At 51.8% G+C, this 25042-nt stretch overlaps 1 protein-coding gene across 1 annotated transcript in view; it reads right to left on the bottom strand.

Annotated features, from left to right (window-relative positions):
* Positions 1-1465: 1465 nt before the first annotated feature.
* MUC4 (mucin 4, cell surface associated) overlaps positions 1466-25042 on the bottom strand; it is a 24285-nt gene continuing 708 nt past the window's right edge. Inside the window, 26 exon segments of the mRNA XM_032869792.1 lie at positions 1466-1714; positions 2571-2733; positions 4681-4919; positions 5004-5068; positions 6174-6247; positions 6709-6888; positions 7751-7910; positions 9594-9775; positions 11173-11310; positions 12356-12589; positions 12981-13082; positions 13634-13801; positions 14244-14334; positions 14831-15039; positions 15370-15489; positions 16259-16387; positions 16577-16756; positions 18475-18563; positions 19895-20025; positions 20980-21135; positions 21431-21595; positions 22492-22625; positions 23905-24054; positions 24363-24495; positions 24637-25020; positions 25023-25042. The exon segment at positions 25023-25042 is cut by the window's right edge and continues 150 nt beyond it. Coding sequence (XP_032725683.1) covers positions 1519-1714; positions 2571-2733; positions 4681-4919; positions 5004-5068; positions 6174-6247; positions 6709-6888; positions 7751-7910; positions 9594-9775; positions 11173-11310; positions 12356-12589; positions 12981-13082; positions 13634-13801; positions 14244-14334; positions 14831-15039; positions 15370-15489; positions 16259-16387; positions 16577-16756; positions 18475-18563; positions 19895-20025; positions 20980-21135; positions 21431-21595; positions 22492-22625; positions 23905-24054; positions 24363-24495; positions 24637-25020; positions 25023-25042 — 3992 coding nt within the window. The 3' untranslated portion in view covers positions 1466-1518.

Below are 25042 nucleotides of genomic sequence, written 5' to 3'. Positions count from 1 at the left end.
AGTAGTCTTCACACCCAACATGGGGCTTGAACTCATGACCCAAAATCAAGAGTTGTATGCTCTACCAACTGAGCCAGCCAGGAGCCCTAAATAAACGTGGTTTTCTATGGAGACTTGATTATCCTTTGGGACAGCTGAGGGTAAAGCCACAACATTATACATATGGGAGGGGCTTTTTCTACTGGGAGTAGTCATTCTCTCTGAAATGCAGACAGTTAGGAGTCTCTGCTCAGGTCAGAGATCATATTTCTCTTGAGCTTCCTCCCACACCACCTGCTCACCTGCAAGAGTGAGGCTGAGCGCCAGGTTCATATCATGGGACCTGCTTTCCAACCCTATGGCCACACTTGTTCGGACCAGTGATGAACAGTTGACATAAGCTGGGCTAATCAGAGTCCCTCTTCAGGCAGTTGGGATTTAGGACCAAGAGCCAGCTACCCAGTTTCTGCATAGAGTTGGAATTGAGGTATTCTAGACCCAGGAGTTGTGGACCAGTTTTTTGTTGGACTTGATACACCAGAGAGGTGTCAAGTTCTGTAGGCTAGGAGAGAAGTTGAGGTGGAAACTGGTCAGGTTGCTGGGAATGGGCAGAGTGGGGCCAACAAACTGCGGGGTAGAGAGGCTCAGAAGACTCTAGTGGGGTTCAGGAAAGGACAGAGAAAATATATTAGGGATTGGGTACTCCAGGTCAAAGGGAGGGGTGGGTGGCATGCTTCTCAGATTGGTTCTTGGAAAAGAAGCTGGAATGGTTTAATCCCTCTTCTAGGGAGCACAGACAGTGGGTACAAGAGCCAGATAGGTAAAGGCACCGTGTATTTATCCTTTTGGAACTGAGGGACAGAGACCAGCAAGGCAGTGAGGGTTCCTAGGTGAGTCTAGGCTACTCCATATGGGGGCCTCAGAAGGCCAGGCTTTGGCTTGTGTTTCTTTCCCTGGGAAGGGGAGAAAAATGATGTGTGGAGGCTGAAGCAAGGATCCGCCTGGGTTGGAGCAAGAAGCCTCCCCACAGAGAGTAACTGTGGGCTGAAGGGGCCTGGGTTGAACACACCTCGGCTCCTCCACTCCCCATGCAAAATCCCAAGTGGAGCCCATGGCTTTGGGAACACAAAAAGTCTGAAGGATTTTACTGTAATAGACTTTAATTAGACGTAAACTGGAGGGCTGGCTTTTTGTTTTTTTTTAAATACAAATGGTTTTTAACTTAGAGTCATCACTCCATTCTTAACTCTGATGTGTGTGTGTTTGTTCGTCAGTGTCCTTCTTGTGGGTACATTTGTGAGAGAATCCATCCTTTAACTAGGTGGTCTTTACGACCCCTTCCTGTCTGTCCCGGGGTCTACTGACAAGGTGTGGTCTTGTCTTTATTATTATTCATTCCCTTGAAGAATCCTGAGTCGCCTTCAAGCACCTTCTTCTTTCCGGTCTCCTCAAAGGAACAGCGTGGCCGGCAGGTGTGGGGGTGAGGCTGGGTGGGTCCTGAGGTATCTTAAGCCGATGCTGCCTCTTTGGGGCCAGGCCTCAACTTTCTGAGTCCAGGGGGTAGGAGTAGTGGTTCCTGCCATAGCACCAGAAGCGCAGGATCACAAACACCCCGGCCCCCAGCAGCAGGAGGAAGCCCAGGGCTCCGAAGAGGATTCCGAAGAAGGCACCCAGCTTCATGCCCAGGTGCTCACAGTGCTCTCCCCAGGGCGTGTAGATGGAGAAGGGCACACAGCTGCAGACAGACAGGGACTCAGTGGCAGCGGGGAGGCCCCAGGAGGTTTCCCACAACAGTCCAGGCTCCCCTCTAGGGAAGGCGGCAGGCCTGCAGGGTGGCTACGGGGTAGTGGGGCCGGGCAGCTGCACCTGGCCGGCAGGGTGGGGTCGGCGGCTGGTGAGCAGGTGCAGATAGGACCCCCAGCTCCTCCCAACCCTCCTCGGACCTGGGAGGGGAGAACGCTTGTTGGGCGGGGGGGTTGGGGTTGTAGTGGACACGAGGGAAGACCCAGGGCACTAATGCGCCTCGAGGGCCCCAGGGTAGCACTGCCCTTCTTCTCCTTAGCTGGCCTGTAGACTCAGTGTGCTCCCCTCACAAGAGGCCCTCAGACAGCTGACGAATCACAGTGTCCTAAGACTCCTGTTTGAGAGGGCCTCCCCCGACGGGTGCTCCTAACGAAGGGTAGGGCCAGGCCTAGACACAAAGCAGTGTGTGCCTTTCCCACAAGGAGACAGCAGAATGTTCACCCCAGAAGCCAAATCGGGTGGAAGAGTTTGCCTTTGGAACCCACACCCCCCTACTGAACTTGCTAGCTATGTGGGGCTGGTTCTTCACCTGTTTTTTTCTCTAAAATGGCACTAATGCCTACCCAGTGGCTAAGTTTGAGTTTCAGAGATAATGTAGCATCTTTATTCTCCACCCAGAGTAAGTACTCACCTGCCTTTTCCAAGATCCCGGCTCTCTCTGTTGTAAAGGAAGCTCTGCCCTAACTTTGAGACCCCACAAGGGACCATGTCATTTTGGGGCCCCTTGCAGTATCTCTCCCCGGCTGGAGTCCACCAGCTCGGCTCCTCCTGCCCTCTCCCCAACTCACGTGCAGCGGGGCCCTTGGGGCAGGTGCTGGCACTGGCCGCCATGCTCACAGTAGCCGTCACTGCACGGGGACACACAGGTGAGGCCACTCTGGGGACTGTAGACCAGTTTGTAGTCCTTGTAGCCACTGCAGTTGAAGTAATTCTTCAGCATGCTCACGTTCACTGCCATGAAGGACACGGGTGAGTGGGCAGAGCAATCAGTAACCCCAAATCGACACCTCTCCCATCAAGGTTTCTGTTCTCGGGCATTTACCCTGAGGAGCCACTGGAAAAGCACACCAATGCGTGCGTTCATGGAAGTCAGGAGAAGCACGGTGTGTAGTAGCAACGGGTCTAATATGCGGGATTGTGTTAAATAAGGGATATTTTACAACCAGTAAGCACCATGGGGTGGAAGTAAAACAGACCCAAGCTGAAATTCAAACTCTACTACTAACTAGTTGTGTGCTTTGGGGGAAATTCCTTAACTCCTTCAGCTTCAGATTCCTTATCTTTAAAAGGAAATCATAATCTTAGGACCTACCTTGCTGCGAATTCTAAAGGACGGAATATATACTAGTGTATTCATTACATTGCCTAACACAGTGAGCACTCAATACACGGTCACTATGGGTATAACATTCTGTTTAAAATACAGCACACTAGGGGCGCCTGAGTGGTGTCCGACTCTCGATTTTGGCTCAGGTCATGATCTCAGGGTCGTGAGATTGAGCCCCTCATCAGGCTCAGGGTGCAACCTGCTTGAGATTCTCTCCCTCTCCCTCTCCCTCTGTTGCTCCCTGCTCTTGCTCACTCTCTAAAATAAATAATCTTAAAATAAAATAAATAAAATATAGCACACTATATTAAAATGTATGATAAAATAATATGTCAAATGGGAATACATACACAATACAAAAAATAATATGTTCACAATTGCTTAAGTAATGAGGTTATCAAACAATAGGTACTACTGATCCCCTCCCCTTTTTTTGGTGGGCAACAAAGCAGTTTGTTGAGCCTTAGTACAAAGCTCCCGAAGAGGGAGGGGACCCAAGAGGGTTGCCCTACTTGATCCCTTTATTATAAAAAATATTGGTATGTGTGGAGATTCCTATGCATAGAAGAACATTTAGAAGGCTATGTGCAAAAATGGACTTGCCTTTGGGGATTGGAAATACAGGTGATTTTTTTCTTTTCTTTTTGTTAATTTGTGTTTCCTCAAGTTTATACAAGAAACACATTGTGCTTATATAATGAAAATTATTGGGGGGTTTTGGTTTGTTTTCTTTAACAAAAGGCATAGCCAGTTGTTCCCTTATCCCCAGCCCTAACGCCTTACTACACATACACAAAGTAGTTAGAGGATTGTCCCAAGGAGGGAGGAGGCAAAGCCTGGGTCTGAGCAGAAATTCTTGCTTGGTCCCACCCTCCAGTCACACAGCGGCTTCTGTTGGGTTTGGCGTGGTCACTGACCTGTTCTCTGCCTCACTCCCAAAATAGGGTGGTCTATTCCCTTCCTTCTCTGGTGTGCTTACCAACTGATCTCATTCTTGTTCCAGGATAACCAGGGACCATCCCAGCTAAAGGGGACCTCAGAAATCCCATCTCATTTTTCAGATGTGGGGGTGTTAAGTCTTGGGTTGGGGATGACTTTTGCCCAGGGTTGTACCTTTCAAGGAGGGGAAATCTCTGTCCCTTGGCCAGGTCTCCAGCCTTCTACTTAATATCCTCTAGCTGGAGGGCAAAGGCAAAAGATATGTCCCTGTTTATGTTTATAAAGTGCAGTGGTATTTTAACAAAATCATTAATAATTTTATTAAAAGAAAGAAAGCCATCAGCAGCAATGGTCAAGAAGGTGGCCATTAGAGTCACAGCTCAGTGAAACTGTCTCCCTGGGGATTCATCAAGCAGGATTTTGTGCTCCTGCTCTTGAACCTAGAAAGCTGGTGGGCTCAAATGCTTAACAATCTCTCTCAAAAATCACCAACAGAAAACCTAAATTACTTTCTTCTGGCTTCTCTGAAAACCATTCCACCATGGGTGGCATGGGCTGAAGATCTGGGATAGCCTTCCCGTGTACCTCCTCCTTCAGTTCTCCCTGTGACCATCCCCAGGACAGTGACTCACAAGCTAACAAACTCTTCACATCTTCTCTGGAGATGGGGTGGAAGTTCACATCGGTCCTGGGCCCCTTGCTTCTGTTCCACCGCCTCCACGAGGCCTGGGGTAAGAATGCCACCACCACTGCCTCCAGCAGCTGGGTGTTTAGGAAGTCGATGACAGGACCCTGAGGGAGGTACTGGAACTCCGAGATGACCCTCCAGCGTCTGAGTAAACTTCCGGACGCCGGCACTGTCTCAGAATCACTGTGTGGGAGGGGTACAGTGAGGCACGAAGGGTGGAAGTGGAGGGACAAGACCTGGGGACCCGGTGGGGACAGTCCCACTTACCTTGGTACCACTTCACTGTTCCGGAGAAAGGCCCGCACATTCAGGTTGCGCAATCTATAGGCCACCTAAGGCAGAGGATAGGGGTGGGGAAGCGAGAGTAAGGCCCAGTCCAAGGAGGAGACCCCTTCCACTGTACTGTGGTTATTTATTCCCGCCTGGCTCCTTCTTTGCACATGAGCACCAGGACCAGTAGAATGCTTCTCATCCCATTCTGCAGCCCCACACCCCAGCCTAGCCTGCTGACCAGCATGGGTCTCTGCTCAGTCAGAGTTTGTTGGTGAGTGAAGGACTTGGCCTACCTTCCTGAGTCCAATGACAAGGGGAGAATCTGAGATGAATGGTCCCTACATTTGCCTCTGTTCCCTGGTTCACCCACTTATTCTCTCCCCACACGGATAGTGAGCACTGATTATGTGTAGCCAGACCTCGGGGACAGTCAGGAGCTGGGGGGCAGGGTCAATAGGCGAGCGACAGCAGACTTTACCTCACGGAGTGTAGAGGGCTGTGACAGTAGCAGTAGTAATAATACTTCTTATTATAATTTTTGAACACTTGTATTTTAGACACCGTGGTGAGTTCTTTACATACATTATCATTTAAACCTTGACACAGCCCGCAGACATAGGTACTATTATTATTTCTGCTTTGTGGATGAGACAGCAAATAATTTGTTTCATGATTACATCTGCTCTGGGGAGTGGTAGAGCAAGGATTTGAACCTGGGTGTGTAGGATTCAAGAGCCTCAGTAATTCAGCTACCGTGTGACTTTGCCTGTGGTTGAGGAATGGACAAGGGCCTAGGAGCCAAGAAGAGAGAGCTGCTGGTTCCCTCTGGGAAGTCTGGGAAGGCTTCCTGGAAGTGAAATGCCTTTCTGTGTTTCTACCATACGATACCCCAGTGCAGGTCTCTAAGAACACTTAGAAGGAGAGGCTGGGGGACTTGGCCCCCCTAGAACCTAGTCTGGTTATTCCAGTCCTCTTGGAGATCTCTGTCCTGGGGCTTCCTGCCTTCCTTACCCACAGGCTTCGCCAGGGCAGGAGGCTCCGGCCTCCTCTGGGAACTGAATCTAGAGGGATGGCTAGCTGCAGAACACATCAGTGAGGGCTAAGACTCTGCCCTCAACTGGCCGAGAGCCCCCTCCCCCATCCAGTGCTGGCCTGCACACTGACCGAGGCATTGACATCTGTCACAGAGGCATTTTCTTCTTCACTGACCCAGAGCTGGATGATTCTTAAGGGAAGGTCTGGAAATGGGAGAAGCAGATTCATAATAACCTCACAGTTTACATAGACTCACCCGAAAAGGTCATTGGGCCAAGTTAGGGAGACCGACCCATCCTACGGTGACAGAAAGTCACCAGAGGAATCAAGAGAAAGGGCTGAGTCTGCTGACCCTCACCCTAGGGCCCTTCCAACTATGGTCAAGGGTTCCTGACTCTTGACTCTCTGGGCCACGAGGCCACATCCAGTCTTTCCTCAGTGCACTGCTGAGGCCTGGGATTCGTGCTGTGGCAGCTGCCCCGCTCCCGACTCCCCCTCTCCTCCCACTGCCACCGGCTCCCAGAGCTGGAAACTTCGGCCCACCTGAGAAAGATCTGAGGTTCTGCCCTGTGAGCTGGAGGAACCAAGCTCTGCTCCCCCACCCAGGTCCCTCGTCTCCCCTCAGGGTGAGAGAATCGTGGAGGCAGAAGGCATCTAGAGATACCTTGATGGAGGGTTGGAGTGAAGTTGTTCCCAGCCATGAAGCAACGGGTGTCTGTGAAGGCCGGGGGGCAGGTGCAAACGGGCTGGCAGCCCAGCGCCTGGGAGACATAGCAGTGTCCCTGATTGTAACAGTAATTCGCAGGGCAGGACTTGTTCTGGCAGAGGGGAGAGGTCTCCAGAGCTGTGGAGGGAGCAGGGGGTGGGATGAGCAGACAAGGTCAGGCAGCACTTGGGGGGCCCCAGCCCACAGAAAGTTCCTTCTAGGATGGGCTTGGTTTCTTTCTCCCCAAAGCTTGCTCAGTCCACATTCTGCTTCTGAGTTGCTCTGAACCCTGAACTATCCTTCCCCCTTTTCCAGAAAGTTCCTCTGCCAGATCGGTATTCTCCCACTTCTGCTGAGAGAACGGCACATCTGCTTTCTGCCCTTCCATTCCTTCTTCTGCCTTATATTCTACCTGCTCTGGCCTCTCAGAAGACATGGGGGCCTCTAGAATTCCTCCTAGCACTGTAGGGGGCTTAGTGAAGGCCTCCCGGTGATCACCCTCAGCAGGACTCTGGCTCAGAGGTCGAGGAACAGGGGATGGGAGGAAGACTCAAAGAGAGGACTCACCCTTGCCACCAGATGCCCGTGGCAGCCCCCTAGATGTCCCAACTGAGATGTGGAGATTCTGAGCTTTGTGTCTCTGAAGATACACGAGGAGCCTGAGAGCCCCAGCTTGCCTCTGGCTCCCAGGCTGCTGCTGGACGTCTGCTTTGCCCTGCCCCGCTCCTCACCAGCCCATCTTCAGTCTCTTGCCCTGGGTTTCCCCCATCAGGACTGCAGCCTGCCCAACCCCAGCCACTCCCCTGGGGAGTGCACAATCTCTTCTCCTTCAGCCTCACACCTCCCTGGACGTCCTGACTTCCTTACCATAACCAACTATATTGAGTATTCTAAACACTTGCTGGAAAAGGGAGAGAAATGGTTTGCCCCATGCCCCAGGCCCTGCTGGCATCCACTGTCCCCAGAGCCTCCTCCTGCTGGGGCCCTGTCCCCAGCTCACCTGCACAGTGACGCCCGTCCCCAGTCAAGTGTGGAGGGCAAGCCTCGCAGCCCTTTCCAGGAATGCACCGCACACTCTCGAAGCAAGGCTCCTCACAGAGGTTCTTGGAGTGTTGGCAGTAGTGGCCAAAGGTGTTCCCGTCACACTTGCAGCCGGCCACCTGGAACGGGTTGCTGATTACCAGGTAGCCAGGAGGCTGGACCACTGAAGGCTTCTGGGTGTTTCTGTACTGACCCCTCTGGTCTGAGAACCCATGGACCTCGAGTCCTTGTCTTAATTCTGCCAGCATCTACTGAGCACCTTCTTGACCAGGCTGTGGTCCTGTATATCCTTGCCAAGCCCACTGGGCCTCCCCAGGCCTTTCCTCCCTCCACACCCCTACCCCTGGCCCCTCCGTCTGGTGCCAGCCGTGGGATCTCAGCCACACCATATCTCCTTGCCGGAAGCCCTTTTTAGAGTAGGACAGGGGCTAAATAAGTACTCTACTATCCCTTGAAAACTGGATCTTACAGAAGCTCAGTTTCCTGCTCCATCTTCCCTTGCTGACTCCTCAACCAAGAAGGCAGAGCCACACTGCTAAGCACTGTGAGAACACACAGCAACCGGAAAAATGGCGCAGGCAGGTACTGAGTCCCCAAACCTTGTCCAGCCCCCTGGCCTCTCTATTCTGGCACCTCTATGGAGATGACTCTAGAAATCTCCCTAAAATGCAACCCCCCCAACACTTTCTACTTCCAAAACTGGGTATTTTGGGATACCTAAAATAATATATTGATTTTAACCTGTTTCTCACAGTTAGAACCATAATTCCCGTCTTCTACCCCCGGGCTCCTCTACCTCTACCCCATTCAAGTAGGAATTCTTTGCTCATTCTTGAGGAGAAGGCTGTGTGTAAGGGCTGAAGGGGGTTGTGGGGTACTGCCAGCCAAACACTTTCCTTTATGGCTCCTGCTTTACAACCCAAACAAAATAAGAAAAACAAAACAAAATTTTAAAAAAAGAAAGGGGGCAAGATTCATTGACTGAGGCCAGCTGTCTTGGTTAAGACTCGTATAAATAAAGATTTTCTACAAAATGAAGAGATCCTTCTTTTAGCTGGAAGGAGACAGTAAAAGAGAAAACAAAAGGGTTTGGGCTCATCATGCCCCTCTCTTCCCAACACCATAATGAAGAGACCCCAGAGAGAAATGGCTGTGTGGTGCTTCTGGGCAGATGGGAACTTGGGTTTTCTGTGTCTGAGCGGGGCATAGAAGCCAGAGAGCACCTCCCTGGGACCAAAGAAGAGGGAACATGGAACCTGTGACCTGTGTAGTCTCATGCCCAGGGACCACAACGATGCCTTTCTGCCCCTACTTCTCCATGCCTTGTTCTAGAACCATGGAACTGTCTGGGGTGGGGGGAAGAGGGGCAGTGCCTGAGTGACTCAGTTGGTTAAGCACCCAGCTCTTGATTTCTGTTCAGGTCATGATCTCAGGGTCGTGAGATCGAGGCCCCGGTTGGACTCCCTGCTCAGCAGGGAGTCTGCTTGAGATTCTTTTCCTGTCCCTCTGCTCCTCCGCCAACTTGCTTTCTCTCTCTTTCAAATAAATAAATGAGTCTTTAGAACTATGAAGCTGGGGACCCCTGGGGAGTTTTAAAGGATGCTGAGGTAGATGTTTCCTGTAAACCTGGCAGAATGGGAGCTAGAAGATAAAAACCTGAGATTAGTGTTGACATTCCTTGTCTACCACAGCTCCCAACACACACGTTACCACAGTGGGACTGAAGTATGACATCCCTTCAGTTCCCACTGCCTTTCCCCTCAACAAGGAGACCTCCCTCCCCTGCTCCTCCCAATACTCACCTCCAGGGAGGAACTGCCCACCCGGCTGGTCAGATTGTATACACACTGGCTCTCATTCCTGCAGGCACAGACCACTGTCTTTGGCTGGAGTACAGATGACAAGTTGTCTTCGACGTTTCTTGCTAGAATCTCCAGAGCAAATGGTTCCAACGACTTTGGCGTCCATAGCAGTGTCCCATTCTCTGCCCCAGGGAAGATAAGACCATGGAGAGCTGGGAGCCTTGACTGTTGTGTGGTCTGACACATCCTGGCATCTGACAGCCCGAGTGCTCATGTTGGCCTTCTCGCACCTCTCTCAGATCACCCCTCAAATGTCATCAGGCTTTTCCTCGAGCTAGGCTGGTTTCCTGGAATGATCCCGGTCACGCGCCAAGCTGGAGGTAGCATGAGCCCCACTAAGTGATTGTAGGGTGGGACTCCACACAGAGGAAGGCACTTGCCCCCTGAAGAGATCCCAAAGGGCAACCATGCCTGTGCCTGCCTCAGGCTGGGACATCCAGGAGGGGATAGAGAATACGGCCATAACGGTAGGATCTTCCTGCCCCGCTCCAAGCTACACTGCACACGAAACTGGTTTCCCCTTCCCGGCAGCCCCATCCCTTGCCCTGATTTCTTGCCCACCCATCTCACTTTGTAGACCTTTGACACCAGACTACAGTGAAAACATTGCTACATATCAGCAAGAACTCTTCTGATCCAAACCTGTCTTACTTACAGTGTCCAAGAAAATAAGCAAGTCTCCTTAACACAGAGGTTTGAGAGTTGTTGGTAGTAGGGGACAGACAAGAGTAACTTCCAGGCTGTCCCTCTGCAGGAGAGGAGCCCAGGGAGGAAGAAAATCTCCTGATGCCATTGGTTAGCACAGGGGAGGGTGCACACAAAGAAGTCCTTCTAATGCACAGAAAGAAAATAAGGCGGAGAGGGGTGCTCTGAGCTTCAAGTAAGGTCCCCGATGGCTTTGGTTTAGCAAAGATCAGTCACTAGCATAATTGGTGCTGGCCACAGAAGGTTAAGTTGCGTCCTGTGGGCTTTGACTTTTTGACCCAGATCATGGTTATAGGACTGGGGGTCGCCACACCATTACTGACAGGGAGAATGAGGCTTTGCTTGGTCCCAGCACGGAAAAGCCATGAGGCAAACATCTTTGGCCAACATAAAAATAATGAGAAACGTACCGGATGAAGGTATTTGTATCTTTAAACCCTGTTCCACCTTATATTCTTCTTTTAAGAGACTTGAAAATGCTGTAGATTAGTATTTTTTAAATTGTTAGACTTTATTCTAATAATTTGGTGATTTCATAAAGCTGGCTAAAGATGATTGCATGTCATTGTATTTGAGGTGAAATGACCTTTGAATCACTTGTATGGGCCCCAAAGCAGCATAGCTAGCTGGCCAGATTGCCAGAAGGCCATCACTGTGATTCACTGGGGATACCTATCTGAATCAGAGGGCTCGTTCTCAGAAATGTTGGTCCTGGATATACCGATGGAAAAGTGCCATGAAGTTCCCCAGCGAGTAATGATGCCAAATTACCTCCAGCTTGACTCTGACCTCGTAAGCAGCCAAGCGCTCTTACCAAAGATCCTGAAGTCAGTGTTGCTGTTCCTCAAAGTGAATGTGACGCTCTTAGAGTGGCTGGTGTACTGAACCCGCGTGGTCTGCCCCATGTGGGCTTCCAGCACATGCTCACCCGTGATAGAGGGTGGGTACTTATCTGAAACACAAAGAGGGGTTTCGGGGTTTGGGGCAAGACACTTTATTGCCTCACAGGCCTCCTCTCTCTTTGTCTAGTCTTCTTGTTTGTGTGAGGTGTTCTCAGGGCTCTGATCCACCTCTGGAAGCAGGAATTATTCCGTGTACCTGCCTTCAGATCTCTGTAGAGCAGGACGGGGTTCTATTTAGCTTCTCTTTATCTTCCCCCCCAAGATGGGGTCAGGTCAAGTTCCTTCCTAATCAGAGTGCTATGCTGGGCATGGTATAATGTGAATCAGAGACTAGGGTCATTCAGACCACCACAGAGTTTTCCCATTGGGAGAGGGCTGGAAATGGTCAGGCTAATCTCCAGACGGGCTAATTTCCAGATGTCAGGAAATAGAGGAATACAGTGGAAATGCTATTTCCATGTCATTATTCATTCATTCAGTCAGTCACTTAACACCTTTATTGAGCACCTACTATATGGCTGTCTCTGTTCTAGGTAGTGAGGACACAGTAGGAAACAAATAATAAAAATAGATACCTGTGAAAATTAGAAAATATGCTAGATAGTTGTAAGTGCTAAGGAGGAAAAACAAAGCAGGGAAGGTGAACAGGAAGTATGGGTGAATGTGAAATTTTAGAAGGCTAGCCAAGAAAGGCATTGCTGAGAAGGCAACTCGATTTGCGTAGAGCCTTGAAGGGGGTGAGGGGTGAGTGTGGGGCTGGTCTGGAGGAAGAGGGTTGGGCAGAGAACAGCGTGTGTAGAGTCTGGAGTCAGGAGTGAGACTGGTGTGTTTGAAGAACACAGAGAAGCCAGTGGGGTTGAAGTAGAGGGAGCAGGGCGGGGAGAAGTAGAGGAGGAGTTTGACTGCTACTGGGGTCATGTTGGAAAGGGCTTTGAAAGTCATCACAGAGTGAACTGGGGAGTCGTGGGAGGAATTACAGAGTGAAAGAATCTGTTAATTTATTTGAATGTGCAGCTTGAAGGAATGTCATGAAAGGGTTGCTCCTCATCTGCCAGCTGACCCCGCCCACGCCTCCCTCCGCTTCATGCAGCTTACTGAGGGTGGTGTTCATCTTCTGGTACTTTCTGAAGAGCATCTTAGTGCTCAGGCCGGTGCTTGTGATTCCTGTGGCCAGGCTGTCATAGATGCACTGTTTGTCTCCGTCACACATGGAGACCAGCTTGTCATCCGAGGTTTTGTTTCTCCTCCATTGGGAAAAGAAGACAGGGGTGAAGTTGGAAGGCAGGGGGTCATCTCTCTTGCCAAGGAGCCTTGTGTCACTGATTTCCCCTATAACACAAGGAGGCAATGGCGGGGGGAGCAGGGATGGGTCTCCAGTTATGATTTTGGCCGAGTCTACCCCTTACTCTCACTCTACACGCCTTGGGGCGAAGGAGGGAGATGCGGAGGGAAGGAGTGACTTCTGGCTTTTGAGGCTGCAAATTCCTACTCTAGTGAGTGAGGGCCACCATGTCTTCTCTTCCAGAAAGAGAAACGCAGCTGAAATGGGGTTGGAGGGAACAAATCTGGGGGGCCCCAGAATCCTCAGCATTTCCTCCTGGCCTTTCCACCTCTCCCTCACAAAGGATGGAGTGCTGGCTCCCACAGGCTGAGGGAGGCAATGCTTCCTTCATCCCAATTCGGCCTCATCTACCCTGAGGACTCTGAGGCCCAGACTTACAGGTCATTCCGTATTGAAAAAGCAACTCCTCGGTGCTATCGCGGGGAATGGTGGAGCCATTGGGCATCCTGAAGTCATCATCTGGATTGTCATTCCAGACTCCTGAGGGTCAGAGTAGGAGGTCAGCCACCCTGGGTCTGTGGCTCTCCCCTTCCCTGGGGAGCATCCAGTGGGGCACGCTCAGGGTATGACGGAGGGGAGGGGGCCTGGGAAGCCTCTTCCAGCTGCGCTTGTTCTCGGTTCGGTCCTTTCGGGGCAGGGAGAGCAGGGAAGACCGTACCTCATAGCCCACCCCTCTGTCTCAGGGATGGAGGAGGGGGAAATGGAGGAAGAAGGGAGGGGAAGTGGGGCTGGAGGCAGGGAACGGGCAGCTGCTGGCTCTACCTTCCCCAGAGCCCATCCTCAAAGCCCCCTCAGCTGTCCTGGAACCAGAGATTCACGATGACAAAAAGTGAGGCTGAAAGCAAGCTGAAGAGAGCTCTCGTCCCTCCCCACCTCTGCACAGCCTCAGGCTTCTGTTCCCAGGAGGCCGAGGAAGAGCAGCTCAGCCTGGGACACCCACAGGCCAACTGGACTGGCAGCTGCCTGTGGTCTGGGGCCCCCGCTCTTTCTGCTGCCGCTGCCTCAGACTCAGAATCCTGCCTGCTTCTCACCCAGGAGGCCTTCTGTGCGGTTTCGATACTCCTCCGGGAGGCCACAGGAGGCATGGAGGATGTTGGAGAGGGCAATCACTGAGATGGTCACGGTCCCATCGAAGGTGGCTGACACCAGAGAGCCATTGCGGGTCACGATGATGCCAGTGGTGTTGAACATCTCCGGGCCTGGAAGTTTGGGAGGCAGAAGAGGAAGAAACCAGCATTGTAACCCTGCGGGCCCAAGACTTAGCAGTTATGAAGGGTCAAGGTGCAGAGGGGAGACTCCAAGAGCAGCTCTGGGGGTGGCCTTGGGATACCTTCTCCGGTGGCCCAGAGCCAAACTCACAGGACACCCCCTCCTTCCTGGGAACTAGAGATGGGCACGAGGCTATCACTGCCCTGGAGGAAGGAGAGACGTGAGGAGGGAAAGCCCAATGTCTGGCTCCTAGGTGAAGAAGCCACCCAGGTCCAGCTGCTGAAAGAAGAGGGGGTGAAGCGGGGTTGCTGACCGCTTCCCTGCCCTCCCAGCCCCATGCCCCTGCTTCCGCGCTGCTTCCGGGCACTGGGCGCCCCCACTGAAGCTTGACCCAGGGAAGCAGAAGGGGGCTGATGGCTGCTCCCAGCCTACCTTCTGGGTCTTCATGGTTAGTCTCAAATGTCACAGTCTGGTTATTGACCTGCACATGGATGGTGTCATCGGGCTCAAGGAGCCATCGGACCTGGATGGGGAATTGGAGGGGGTCTAAGACTGACCTGCAGGTGGGCCCAGAGGCTGAGAAAGAAGGCTGCAGAGAGTTTGGACCCGAGCCCCGGAGGAAGAGGGAGGTAGAGGGATGACGAGGTTGTGCTAGCTCAGGGCTTAGAGGGCTCAGCAGGGGCTGGGCTGGAGCTCCCTGGTGTCAGCTACCTTTAAAGGGACTGTGACCATCTCAGTGACAGCCCTCTCCAACATTTCTCAGATGATCTCATTTAAATCTCACAAGAGCCCTGTGAGGTAGGTAATTTTACTCTCCCCATTTTGCTACAAGAAAACTGAGTCACTGGGAGTTCTGTCATTTCTTCAGGATCACATGACTGATGGAGCTCTGACCTGAATCCCACTGTCTCTAGGGTTGACTCTTGAACCACTGCACTGGCCAGACATGTCCTCCCTCCCTGCTGTCCCATCCACTTCCTCCTTCTTCCTCTCCTCCTTGGGGCCCCTGCCTCACTTACTGTGATGGGGTTCAGTTGGCTGGTGTCATATTTAGCTGCAAAGGCGATGAAGTTGGTGGCCTGGGCGGAGCCAGTCTGGGCGGTGCGGCCCTGCAGCAGGAATGAGGAGTTTCCATCCCAGGCCCGGACCAGCTGGAAGTCCCCCAGCCCATTGAAGGTGAAGTTGGCACCATCCAAGGTGCTGATGTGAGGGTCCCCAAACATCCAGGCTGGAAGAAAGGAAGAGACCACAATGGCACGACTGGCCAGGGAAGGATCTGGGATTCCCCCACTGTCTCCAGACCAACTCAAGCCTGGGAGACGTTCATGGAGTAGAGAACCATCCCCAGAGGCCCTCTTGCACTTTTGTGCCGCTGCCCAAATTCACATCATTATCCCCACCCCCTGACCCTTTCCCCAACGCCAGGTAAAAAGCCCCTGTTTGCCTCCAGCCACACATTAAACCGTCTCCACTTGGTGGCCATGGCCCTGCCCCAGGAAGCTTGCTGTCCCTCCCCAGTGGCCTGGCCTCAGCCCTGTGGGGGCCCCAGCAGGCTCACCGGGCCTCAGGGGCCGGTACCCAGCACAGCCGATGCGTGGCCGCCTTTGGTGGTACAGGGCACAGAAGGAAGGCTTGTCGTTCCAGCGGCAGCACCAGTCCCATGGCTCCAGCTCCTGGTCTGGGGGAAAGATTGGCATGTGGGAGGGAGAAAGAGGGCCTGCAGAGCCCGGCAGAAGGTTTGTGAGGCAGGATGACACGGGAGTTGGGCCAACTTGGAGCAGATCCTGCCCTGCTCCATGGCCTTGGACCATTGACCGTCACTGTCTCCCTTGTAGGCTTGCCGGAGCTGTGTGTGCAGCAGAGCCCCAGGGGTGCACCCGGGGGGCTTGGGGCTGTGTCTCAAGGGCTTTCTCTCCAGAAGGGTGGGGCTGAGTGCCCCTGGGAGGCCGTGACTGATGGTCTGGGGAACCATGGGGGCTGCTGTGATTGTCAGAGGTAGCGGAGTGGCTGGGGACAGAGGGGGGAGCCACAGTACCCTGGTCCCCCAACCCTGTGCTCTCTAGCAAATCTGGAGGGTCTCTGTGGGAGGTGACAGTCAGCTGATCTGGGCCCAGAGGGACAGGGTCGCACTCGGTCCCCTCTCCTTCCTTGGAGAGAAGTCTCCACCACTCTTGTCTGGGGCTAGGGGGCCAAGTGAAGATGGGGCAAGAGGCACTGGATCGTAAATCCCCGGGAGGTCAGCTGGAAGGGATGTTGGAATCTTCCCAACGTTACAAGATCAGGAAGTTAGTGGCCAGAGACGGGAGGCAGCTGGGAGGGAATGGGGACAAAAGGCTTCTTTCTTCGGGTCCCACTGCTTGGCTGGGAGCCCAGGCCTGGTCTCTGACAGAGAAGAGTAGAGAGAGCTTCAGAGAAGGCGGGGATGAGATCTCTGCAGACACACGTACCAAATTGCCAAGGAGCATGCACTGTCCAGCCCTGGAGGAGCTCGCCCCAGGGCCCGTAGCGGCAGCACACGCCCCCGCGCCAGGAAGAGAAGCTGCACAGGTGCCTGCCGCTGCCGAGGCCCCACCAGCCTGTGACAAGGACAGACGTGCTCAAGCCCAGAGGTCTGGAGAGTGGGGTAGGGGCGGGGATGGGGTGGGGGGTTGGGGGGGCGGGGCGAAGGGATCCTGGAAGGGATAGGTCAGGTGTGAGCAGAGGGTTGGTGGGTGGGCTTATGGGGCCGGGTGGGGATGACCCAGGAGACAGGAAGGGAGCGTCACCCATGCTGATGGGCTGGAATCTTAAGTCCCATAGTCCCTGCTGCCAGGAGCAAGGGCAGGAGATCTGGTTCCAGCCCCATGTGGGCCCCTGAGGCTGTCTCTTCAACCACTTCAGGCACTGGAGACGGTAGTTGGGCCTTTCTTCCCCGTGTAGGCTATAGACCTGCAGGCCCCGGGCACCTAGAGCAGCAAAGGAAGGAGGGGTTATCCCAGGGCCTCTGGCCATAAGCTCTCTGCTTTAGCAGCCTAACTCATCAATGCACATTCTGCATGCCACCACCCACCACCCCGACTCTGGACAGCAACTCCAGGGAAAGGACCCAGTTCAGACTGGCCCCTTTTATGAGACATCCAGAGGCCCTTAAAACTTGGATCTTAGAAGGAAACCCTGGGACAAGTGCTGGGCAGAGCAGACTCACCTGCATGCACTCAGAGCCAGACCCCAGCCCTGAGCTTCCGTCCACCAATCCTCCAACCCTCCCATCTGCCCTCTGAACTCCAGTGCCTTCCCATCTCCCCAAACTAGTCCTTCCTCATGTATCCTTTATCTCACTAAAGGGCGCCACCAGCCACCAGCTCAGACCCTGGCTTTCATCCCTGACCCTCCCCCTCCCCCAGCACAAACTGCCAAAGTAGACAGGACAACAGCCAGCTGGGGGCTTGCTCTAGCACCGTGAGGCTGAGGAAGCATCCTCTGGGCCCGGAAGCCATCGTCAGAAGGGACAAGTAACTAGTAACTTCAAACAAGTTCCCTGCCAGGGGTATGAATTTAAGCTTTAACCATAGGTTACATACTGCCTACCCCAAAAGCCAGGAGTGAGAAGGGGCCTCCAGAGTCCAATAAGACACAACAGGACATAATGTATTAGATTTTGACCCTGTTCCCACACAAAAGAAAAAATTGTCAAGATAACTATAATTTGTTAAGGTTTTTAAAAAATAATTATTTTATCTTCTTTACAATGGCCGGATATCATGGGAAACAAATCAGATATTCTTCCCCAAAACACACACACACACACACACACACACACACACACACACAATCGTATTGTGCCCTCTAGGTCACAAGAAGATGCATCTTGATAGAATGGCCCAGAATCTGACAGGGCAGTTCTCTCCACAAGATGGCACCCACGATTTGACATAGCTTCCGTGTACCAAAAGCTCTTGTCCCAGAGCAAAGAGAAGTAGATTTATGCTTCACAATCTACATGGCTGATTTCCAATGCTAAACTGTCCTTCATTCAACTCACATTTTGGAAACTATAATCTCTGTCCTGTTGGGGCCTCTGGACAACAGATTGAGTCATGTCCCGTGGAGCCTCCTGGTACAGAAGCCCTGGCCTTCTTAACAGAGTGAGAGCTCCTTGAGAGCAAACACAGTCAGTCTTTTTCCTTTTTTGCTCTGCCCCCTTCCTATTCCTGGCTTTTAGCACACAGCAGGTGCTCAATAAATGATGACTGGCTGAATGTCAGACTTCTGGATCTCCCCCCCAATAGATTGCCTGCGGGGATCTCATCTGGGTTCTTATTCCAGCCCTGGGACAGGACACTTGGACCTAACAGTCCATTCATATCCCCACCTCCTGGCACAGCCCTGTCCTTACTTTCCGGATCTGGTCCCCCACCCAGAGACCTGGCTTTGGATGAGCTTTGGCTCATCCCAGGGAGGAGACATAACCCCGGCTGGGACTGTGCTGTGTGATGGCACAGAAGGTACCAGACGCACTTGGGTAGTGCCAAGTCCTGATTGTACTTGTGGGTCAGATTGTGTGGGGGATGCCCTGGGCGGTGGAGATCCTAGAGGGCTGCCTCGCTAGGATTCTCATGACTCCTGGAGTTGAGGACAGAGAGGATTGGAGTCCAGCTCGTGTGTGAAGAAGTGGCACTTTTACCTGAGTTGGAATTCAGGAATTGGTCTGGTAGATACTTCTGCCACAGTGGCTGGGATGTCAGTGGGCTGTTTTCAAAACGCCCGTCTCCACTGCAGGCAAAGGGAAAAAATCGCACGCCTCCGTCACACACAGGGTCTTTCCTCTGGGTCGACTAGTTGTACATTCATGCCACCAGTGGGACAGACCATCACTCAGTGTGGGTAGTCATTAGATACCAATCATTACACAGTCAGCTCATTAGGCAGCCGGCATCTCTGACTCCCAGCAACAAGCAGGAGGGCAGAGATGGGTGGGGCAAAGGGAAGGAAGGTTCCAATTTATTCTATAGCTGAACACTGACTGCGAGAAGTGTGCACAAGGCAGAGGTGTGCACACAACAGGGTTCAGGCCTTCTTCTGATGAGTTTCCTTCAATGGGGGGATTGGACAGAGGGCTGGGGAGGGGACCAGACATTGGGATGCTAAGAGCCAGTCTCTGCCTCTGAGCAGTGACTCCTGACTTTCCTCCTCTCTGCCACAGGATAGGTGAGGCACATGGGTGGGACAACCTCCATGGGCTACTCAGGAGGGTGGGCAATCCCTAGCTAGTGGAATAATTCAACTTCTTTCTCTTTCACAGCACATGAAAAAGCAAGGGAAAGCAATAGAATTATAGGGGCAACCCTGAACACCACTTAAGAGAATTTGCATCAATGACCAGTAACACATTATGTGATCTTTACAATTGATTGCACACACCGGCATCTCGAAAGAGTGGTTGAGAACTGTTGTCAGAGACTGAGTCACCTTCACACACAGGAATCCATGGCCCCATCCATGGCTCTCTCCCTCTACTCTCTGTCTTTCCCACTGACCCCACACAAGCTGTTGGGGCCCGTAGATGAGGGACTAATGCTCAGCCCAACAGAAGTCAGGAAGGCAGATTTTAGCCTCAAATATCTGGGTGCAAGTTCCTGCTTTGCCACTTCCATCTCTGTGACTTTGGGCAAATTGAAAAACTGATCTATTTTTACCTCAGTTTTCTTACCTGTAGAATGGGTAGTAAAGAGTATCTCCTTCATGGGTTGTGATAATTAGATAAAATAATGCATATTAAATAGTTTGTGTAATAAATGTTGGCTGGTATTACTATGATACTTGAGAGGTCAAGAGGGTTTGGCTAATGTCAGTAGAAGTCAGAGAGGTCAAAGCTTTGGGAATTATCATGAAGCCTGGGGATTGGGTTGGGAAAGAGAATGTCAGGTGAATGGGCATCTTTTAATTTGAAACAGCAAGAAGTGGGAGCTGGAGTTGGTGTGAGTCAGAAACATCAGCAAGAAGGATTCACAGCCTGTCCTGGGGGGATTGGGAGTGGGTGTGCAGCCAAAATCCTGCCCTGGACTACTTCCTGTATCAGTGCTGACTGCCCATCTCCGTCCTACCTGGAGAAGCCCATGAGGACCGGGTTGCCTGGGCGCTGGGTCACATCCCACTGCATGCCGCCATTTTGGTAAAGAAACAGGGCGTAGGACCTGCTCCCATCCGTGGAAAGTATGGCTTGGTAGGTGTTAGTCTGGAGGTCAGTTGGAGACAAACATAGGGTTGCCTGTGAGAGATCTGGGGTCTCCTCCCTCGTGTCCCATCACCCTCCGCACCACCTTGCCCGGACACACACATCATCTTTTCCTGGCCTCCCCAGAAAATGTTTGGGATTATGCAGGACAGCTTTCACCCTGGGGATCAAAGCGCCTATCATAGTGCATTTGCCTTCTTCGTGACTTCTCTCCAGGGAGGGGTGATAAAAGGTTCTGGTTTAGGATCCAATGAGAAGAGAGTTTGTGTAGAAAAACTTCAGGACTCAGAAAGGTTAGCCACCACCCCAGAGAGCCGAGGGAAGCCTATTTAGCTTCCTCTGGGATATTTTTAAGCACATTGTTCAAATGTCCCCTCAACCTAAATACTGTGGATGGACCACAGAGGTCCTCCAGATATTAGAGGTCCTCTGGAAGCAGATGCCAAGCACTGCTTGAACAAAGTAGGTAACCAACGAGCTCATTGACCCAAAGAAGAAGTGAGTGACTAGACCACACAAGGGCTGTAAGAGCTGAGTCCCTGGGGGAAGACTGAGGACACCGTGTAGGCTGACCATTGCCCTTGGATGGCTCTGCCACTGAGAGCCAGAGTTGGAAGTCAGAAAGCCTCAGTTCCAAGCCTGGCTTTGTCATTTGCCAGCTGGGTGACCTTGAGCAGATTGCTTAACCTCTCTAACCATCATCTTCTAAAATGTAGATAATAATATCAGGTTGAGTCATATATATACAATTGCCAATAGTCATCCATTTTTGACTTACAAAAATTCTATTTCCTATGTTTCAACCCAATGAGTACTAAGTGAGTGCTCAGCAAACAGGGTGGGTGTGATCTGTCCCTGAGTCGGAGCACATGTTAGAAAAGTGGCCCCTGCCTAGGGTTCTAGGATTTCTGACTTCCAGATGGTTCACAGGGAGCTGTCCATTGTTTCACTCACCTCAAAGGTCCACCGGGCGGGATAGGCAGGGGCTTTGACCCACGTGACCTTTAGGGTCCACCTTGCTTTGTAGTTCCAGGTGTAGGTGAACTTTCTAATCCAAGACTCAACCTGCCAGACTAGCAGGTTGTGTTCATTATAGAGTGTCTCATATTCCTAGGAAAGGAAAGCAGATAAGACAAGGAAATGAGGGTCCTACCTGCAGGTATTTTCATGGTTGTGAAAGGGTATTCCCAAGTCTATGTAACAGCCCTGCTCTGTTTCCTCCCCACCCTCATATTTAAACATCATCCCCTACCCACATGGAGCCCAGGCTCGGACAACAGTAACATGTGCGCGCGCACACACACACACACACACACACACACACACACACACACGGCCACATAGCCCTTTGTCTCTCTTTGCTGGCTGCCGGGGGATCCTGAATTCTGGGCTTGGAAAGGCTCACCTGATAAAATATGGTTCCCTGGCCACTGGAAAAATCAGCATCGTCCCAGAATGGAGCCACCAGGGCCACAGGGTCCCAGCCTGTGAAGCCTCTACGGGGGGGATTAGGGTAGGAGAAAACCTGGTACTCTGACTCCGGGAAGATGATCTGCCCGTTATCTGTGAACTGGGTACAAAAGTTCTTCTGGTTAGTGTTTAGGGAGGGAGGAGGAAGGGACAAAAATATCCCAGCACAGTGCCAGCTCCTCAGAAGTGTGACCCCCAAGGACCTCTCTGGGTAGAACTGCAGAGATGTCAACAAATTCCACAAGATCATTTCATTCATCTCCCTGCCTGTTGGGAGAGACCCCTTTACGTAGTTCTCACACAATACTCTTCAGTTTTAAGTACTTCCTGACATGGTAGGTATTCCCCTGCTTCCATGGCCAACCCCATCTATAAACAGGCCCATCACAGAGCAGAGCCATCTGGGTGAGTCACCATAGAGCCATCCTGAGGCTCCATCCACATCAGAGGGGGCTAGACGATTGCTACACTCAGTCCCATCTCTGGGTTGCCCTATCTTAGTGTGTCCTGCCCCAGCCCCCATGTCCACCACTGAGGTTCCGCAGGGACCACGACCACCATTCCGTCTCTCCTCCAGGATACATGGCGTCCTTGGACTGAGGAGCCAGGAAATATTCATAGAAAATGTAAACATCATTAAAAGGCGGTTTCCCAAGTAGAGCTTCCAACTCATTAAAAAGGCTTTGAAAACAGTGGAGAGCTTAGTGGGCTCCCAGACCTCTCTATTGAGGTAAAAACACTTTTGTCCATGAGGGGAGGAGGGCCTTGCCTAGCTCAGTCTTCCTCAGTCAGCACCTAGGCATTAAAGAGTATAAATGCAAACTGTGCCAGAGGCAGGGACACAGGAGGTGTCTAACAAGTGTTGTTTGTTGCATTCTTCCTTCCTCTGGACCACAGTCATGGTCACAGGGCCATCTCCAAGCCCTGGAGAGAGAAGCAGAGTCTGGGGAACACAGGTCACAGGTCCTGTCCTTTGGGCTGCAGCTGGGGACTCACATAGAGGTAATCCCGGAGAGAGAAGCCAAGAGGGAAGCCAATCTGGGGCTTGAAGAGTGGTGAGGTGAAGTCTGAGATCCTCTTGACAAACTCCAGATCTCCAACACTTGGCCCATAGGGGAAGAGGGGAACACCTGGGCCAGCACAAAGAAGAGCAGGAAATTCTCATGGGTCTTGACTACTTTAGGGCTGACAGAGAGCTTCCCCCAAGATGCCCCTCCACCCAACTCAGAGTCTTCAAGGACTCTTCTGTCTCCCTCTCTGCTTGCATTTAACCCATCTCTTCATTTTACCCCTTCAGTAGGTACTCTCACCCTTTACCATTTTGAAGAAAAACAGGTCCTGCTGTCAGAACACCAATTAGTTATTCTGCATCTATTATGATTCTCGTAATTCTTTCAAAGGTTCAAAGACAAAACTCCAATGTGAATATCAATAATTGAAATAACCATTTCCTAGAAAGAGACTTATTTCCTAAGATGGTATTTCTTTAGATACAGTGGGTGGACCCACCAGAATTTGTCCTTGGACCCCTTAGAAGTCTTTGGGCTCCAGTTCAAGAAAGCTTATCCTAAATATTTCTCAAATGGGTCTCCTCCTTTCTTTCCTGGCAGCCCTCCCCTGGTTTGCTTGGAATACCACAGTATCTGTATACAACTCTCCTGGCCACCTGCAAATTCATCCAACACCCCAAACACCATAGCACCATTCATAAACACAGATCCTACCATGTCCTCCCTGGTTCCCTCACATGTCAGCCTCATTTCTCAATACTCTTCCCTTTGTTTCCAGCACCCCCAAGTGCTTTGGGGATATCGTCCCCATGTAATATTGGGACTACTGTTCATATCTAGATCTTTATTCCAGTTCTTCAAGCCCTCCTGCCTGCTTGGGATGTTTCCTCTTCCCCAACTCCTATTCATTCTTTCCAGAAAGCCTCCTCTTTACCATGAGCACACCCCTACATCCCCTAGGGACCTTCCATTGTGCATGTCCAACACCCTACATTTATTCCTCTAATTGCACCTATCAAGGCAGGAGATCTGTCTCCTACTAAACCGCACCTTGATCATTTCTTAACTCCCCATCCTAGCCCAGTGCCATGTACAAAGCCAGCCTTCAGTACCCAACTCTTGTGCTGTCTCAAAATCCCCTGTGAGAACCTGTGATCTGAGAGAGCAGTCTATGAGCAAGCAGGCTGAGGTGGAGTTACAGCACCCCTCTAAAGGGGATATGGGAGCACCTGGACTTCCCATGGCCCTGAGGAGACAGTTCCATGGAACCAGCTCCCCCAGCTACTCAAAAGGGCTCTCACTGGTAGATCTCACTAAGTTGCCATAACTTCAGCACCCACACCAACTCAATTCTCTCCATCGCAATATGGAGAGCCCCTAGACCTACAGAATCACTAACCTTTCTTGGGCTTGATGGGGACTGGAGCAGGTGTTGAGTGTGTGCCTATGGATGTTCTAGGAGACAAGGTTGTACGGGTCTGGGAGGTTGTTGAGGGTGATGGTGTTGTCCTTCTCTGGCTGCCTATCCTCATTGAGGTGGTGATGGTTCCTGGGCATGCAGAGACAGAAAGCTGAAGTGGGTCTTACAGTCACAAAGTAGCAGAGTCAAAGAGAGTGATACACTTCAGGAGCTTCTGCCCACACCCAAATTGATCCCTGCACAAGAGCAACTGTCTTCTGGGTTAGAGGGAATGGTGACACATCACTCACCACATTCCCACTTGCTTCATCTTGTGGCCCTGCCCTCAATGCTAGCCTGGTAATGCTACATCACCATCCTCTCACAAGCACTTACCTAGGCTGACCTGAGCCAACTGAGCCACCCTGAGAGACCAAGAACCCGGAGGCCCCACCTACCTGATGTCTGAGTCCTCACAGTGGAGCTTGAAGATGCTGTGGATGGTGGGAAAGTGCTGGTAATAGACAAAGGAGTAGAAGGACTTGTGAATGGGGTGGTGGAACTCCAGGTGATGGGAAAGACAGGGGCTGACTGAGAAAATGAAGAATTACTGGTTGAACTATAGAAATTGAATATGGTCTGAGCTGTGCCCATATCACTAGATGTAATAGAGAAAGCACGGTCTGTGGATGGATGAATGACATCAGACCAAGATGAAGGTCTGAGACTCACACTGGAAGGCAATGAAGAGATTGTTGTCGCAGATGTGCCTGTGTCCAGGAAAATGCCCTCTTTACCAGTGTGCTCACTTAGGGAAGAAGAAGGATTTGATGTGATCACTGTTGAGATGGTGCTGGTGTGAGGTTCTCTGCTGGTCTCCGTGGTCTGACTCGTGTGGTCCTGAGATGATGCTGTTGTGTCTGGAGCAGTCCTGAAAGAAGAATGTGTTGTCCAGGTTCCCCCAGGCGTTCCTGTGCTTGTGACACTTGAGGTGAGCGGCGTTGCACTTGTCTGATCAGACTGTGGCATATGTGTTGTGGTTCCCCGTGGGGTGTCTGTTGACACTGGTGTTGTGGAGATCTCTGAGGTCATGGCAGGTGGGTTGCTAACAGTAGAAGAGGACGAAATGTCAGCTGTA

This window comes from Lontra canadensis, unplaced genomic scaffold (genome assembly GCF_010015895.1).
Source record: "Lontra canadensis isolate GAN:19392208 unplaced genomic scaffold, GSC_riverotter_1.0 scaffold38, whole genome shotgun sequence".
NCBI classification, from domain to species: Eukaryota; Metazoa; Chordata; class Mammalia; order Carnivora; family Mustelidae; genus Lontra; species Lontra canadensis.
The sequence above is the reverse complement of the archived record's forward strand: the minus strand, read 5'-3'. Positions and strand labels throughout refer to the sequence as shown.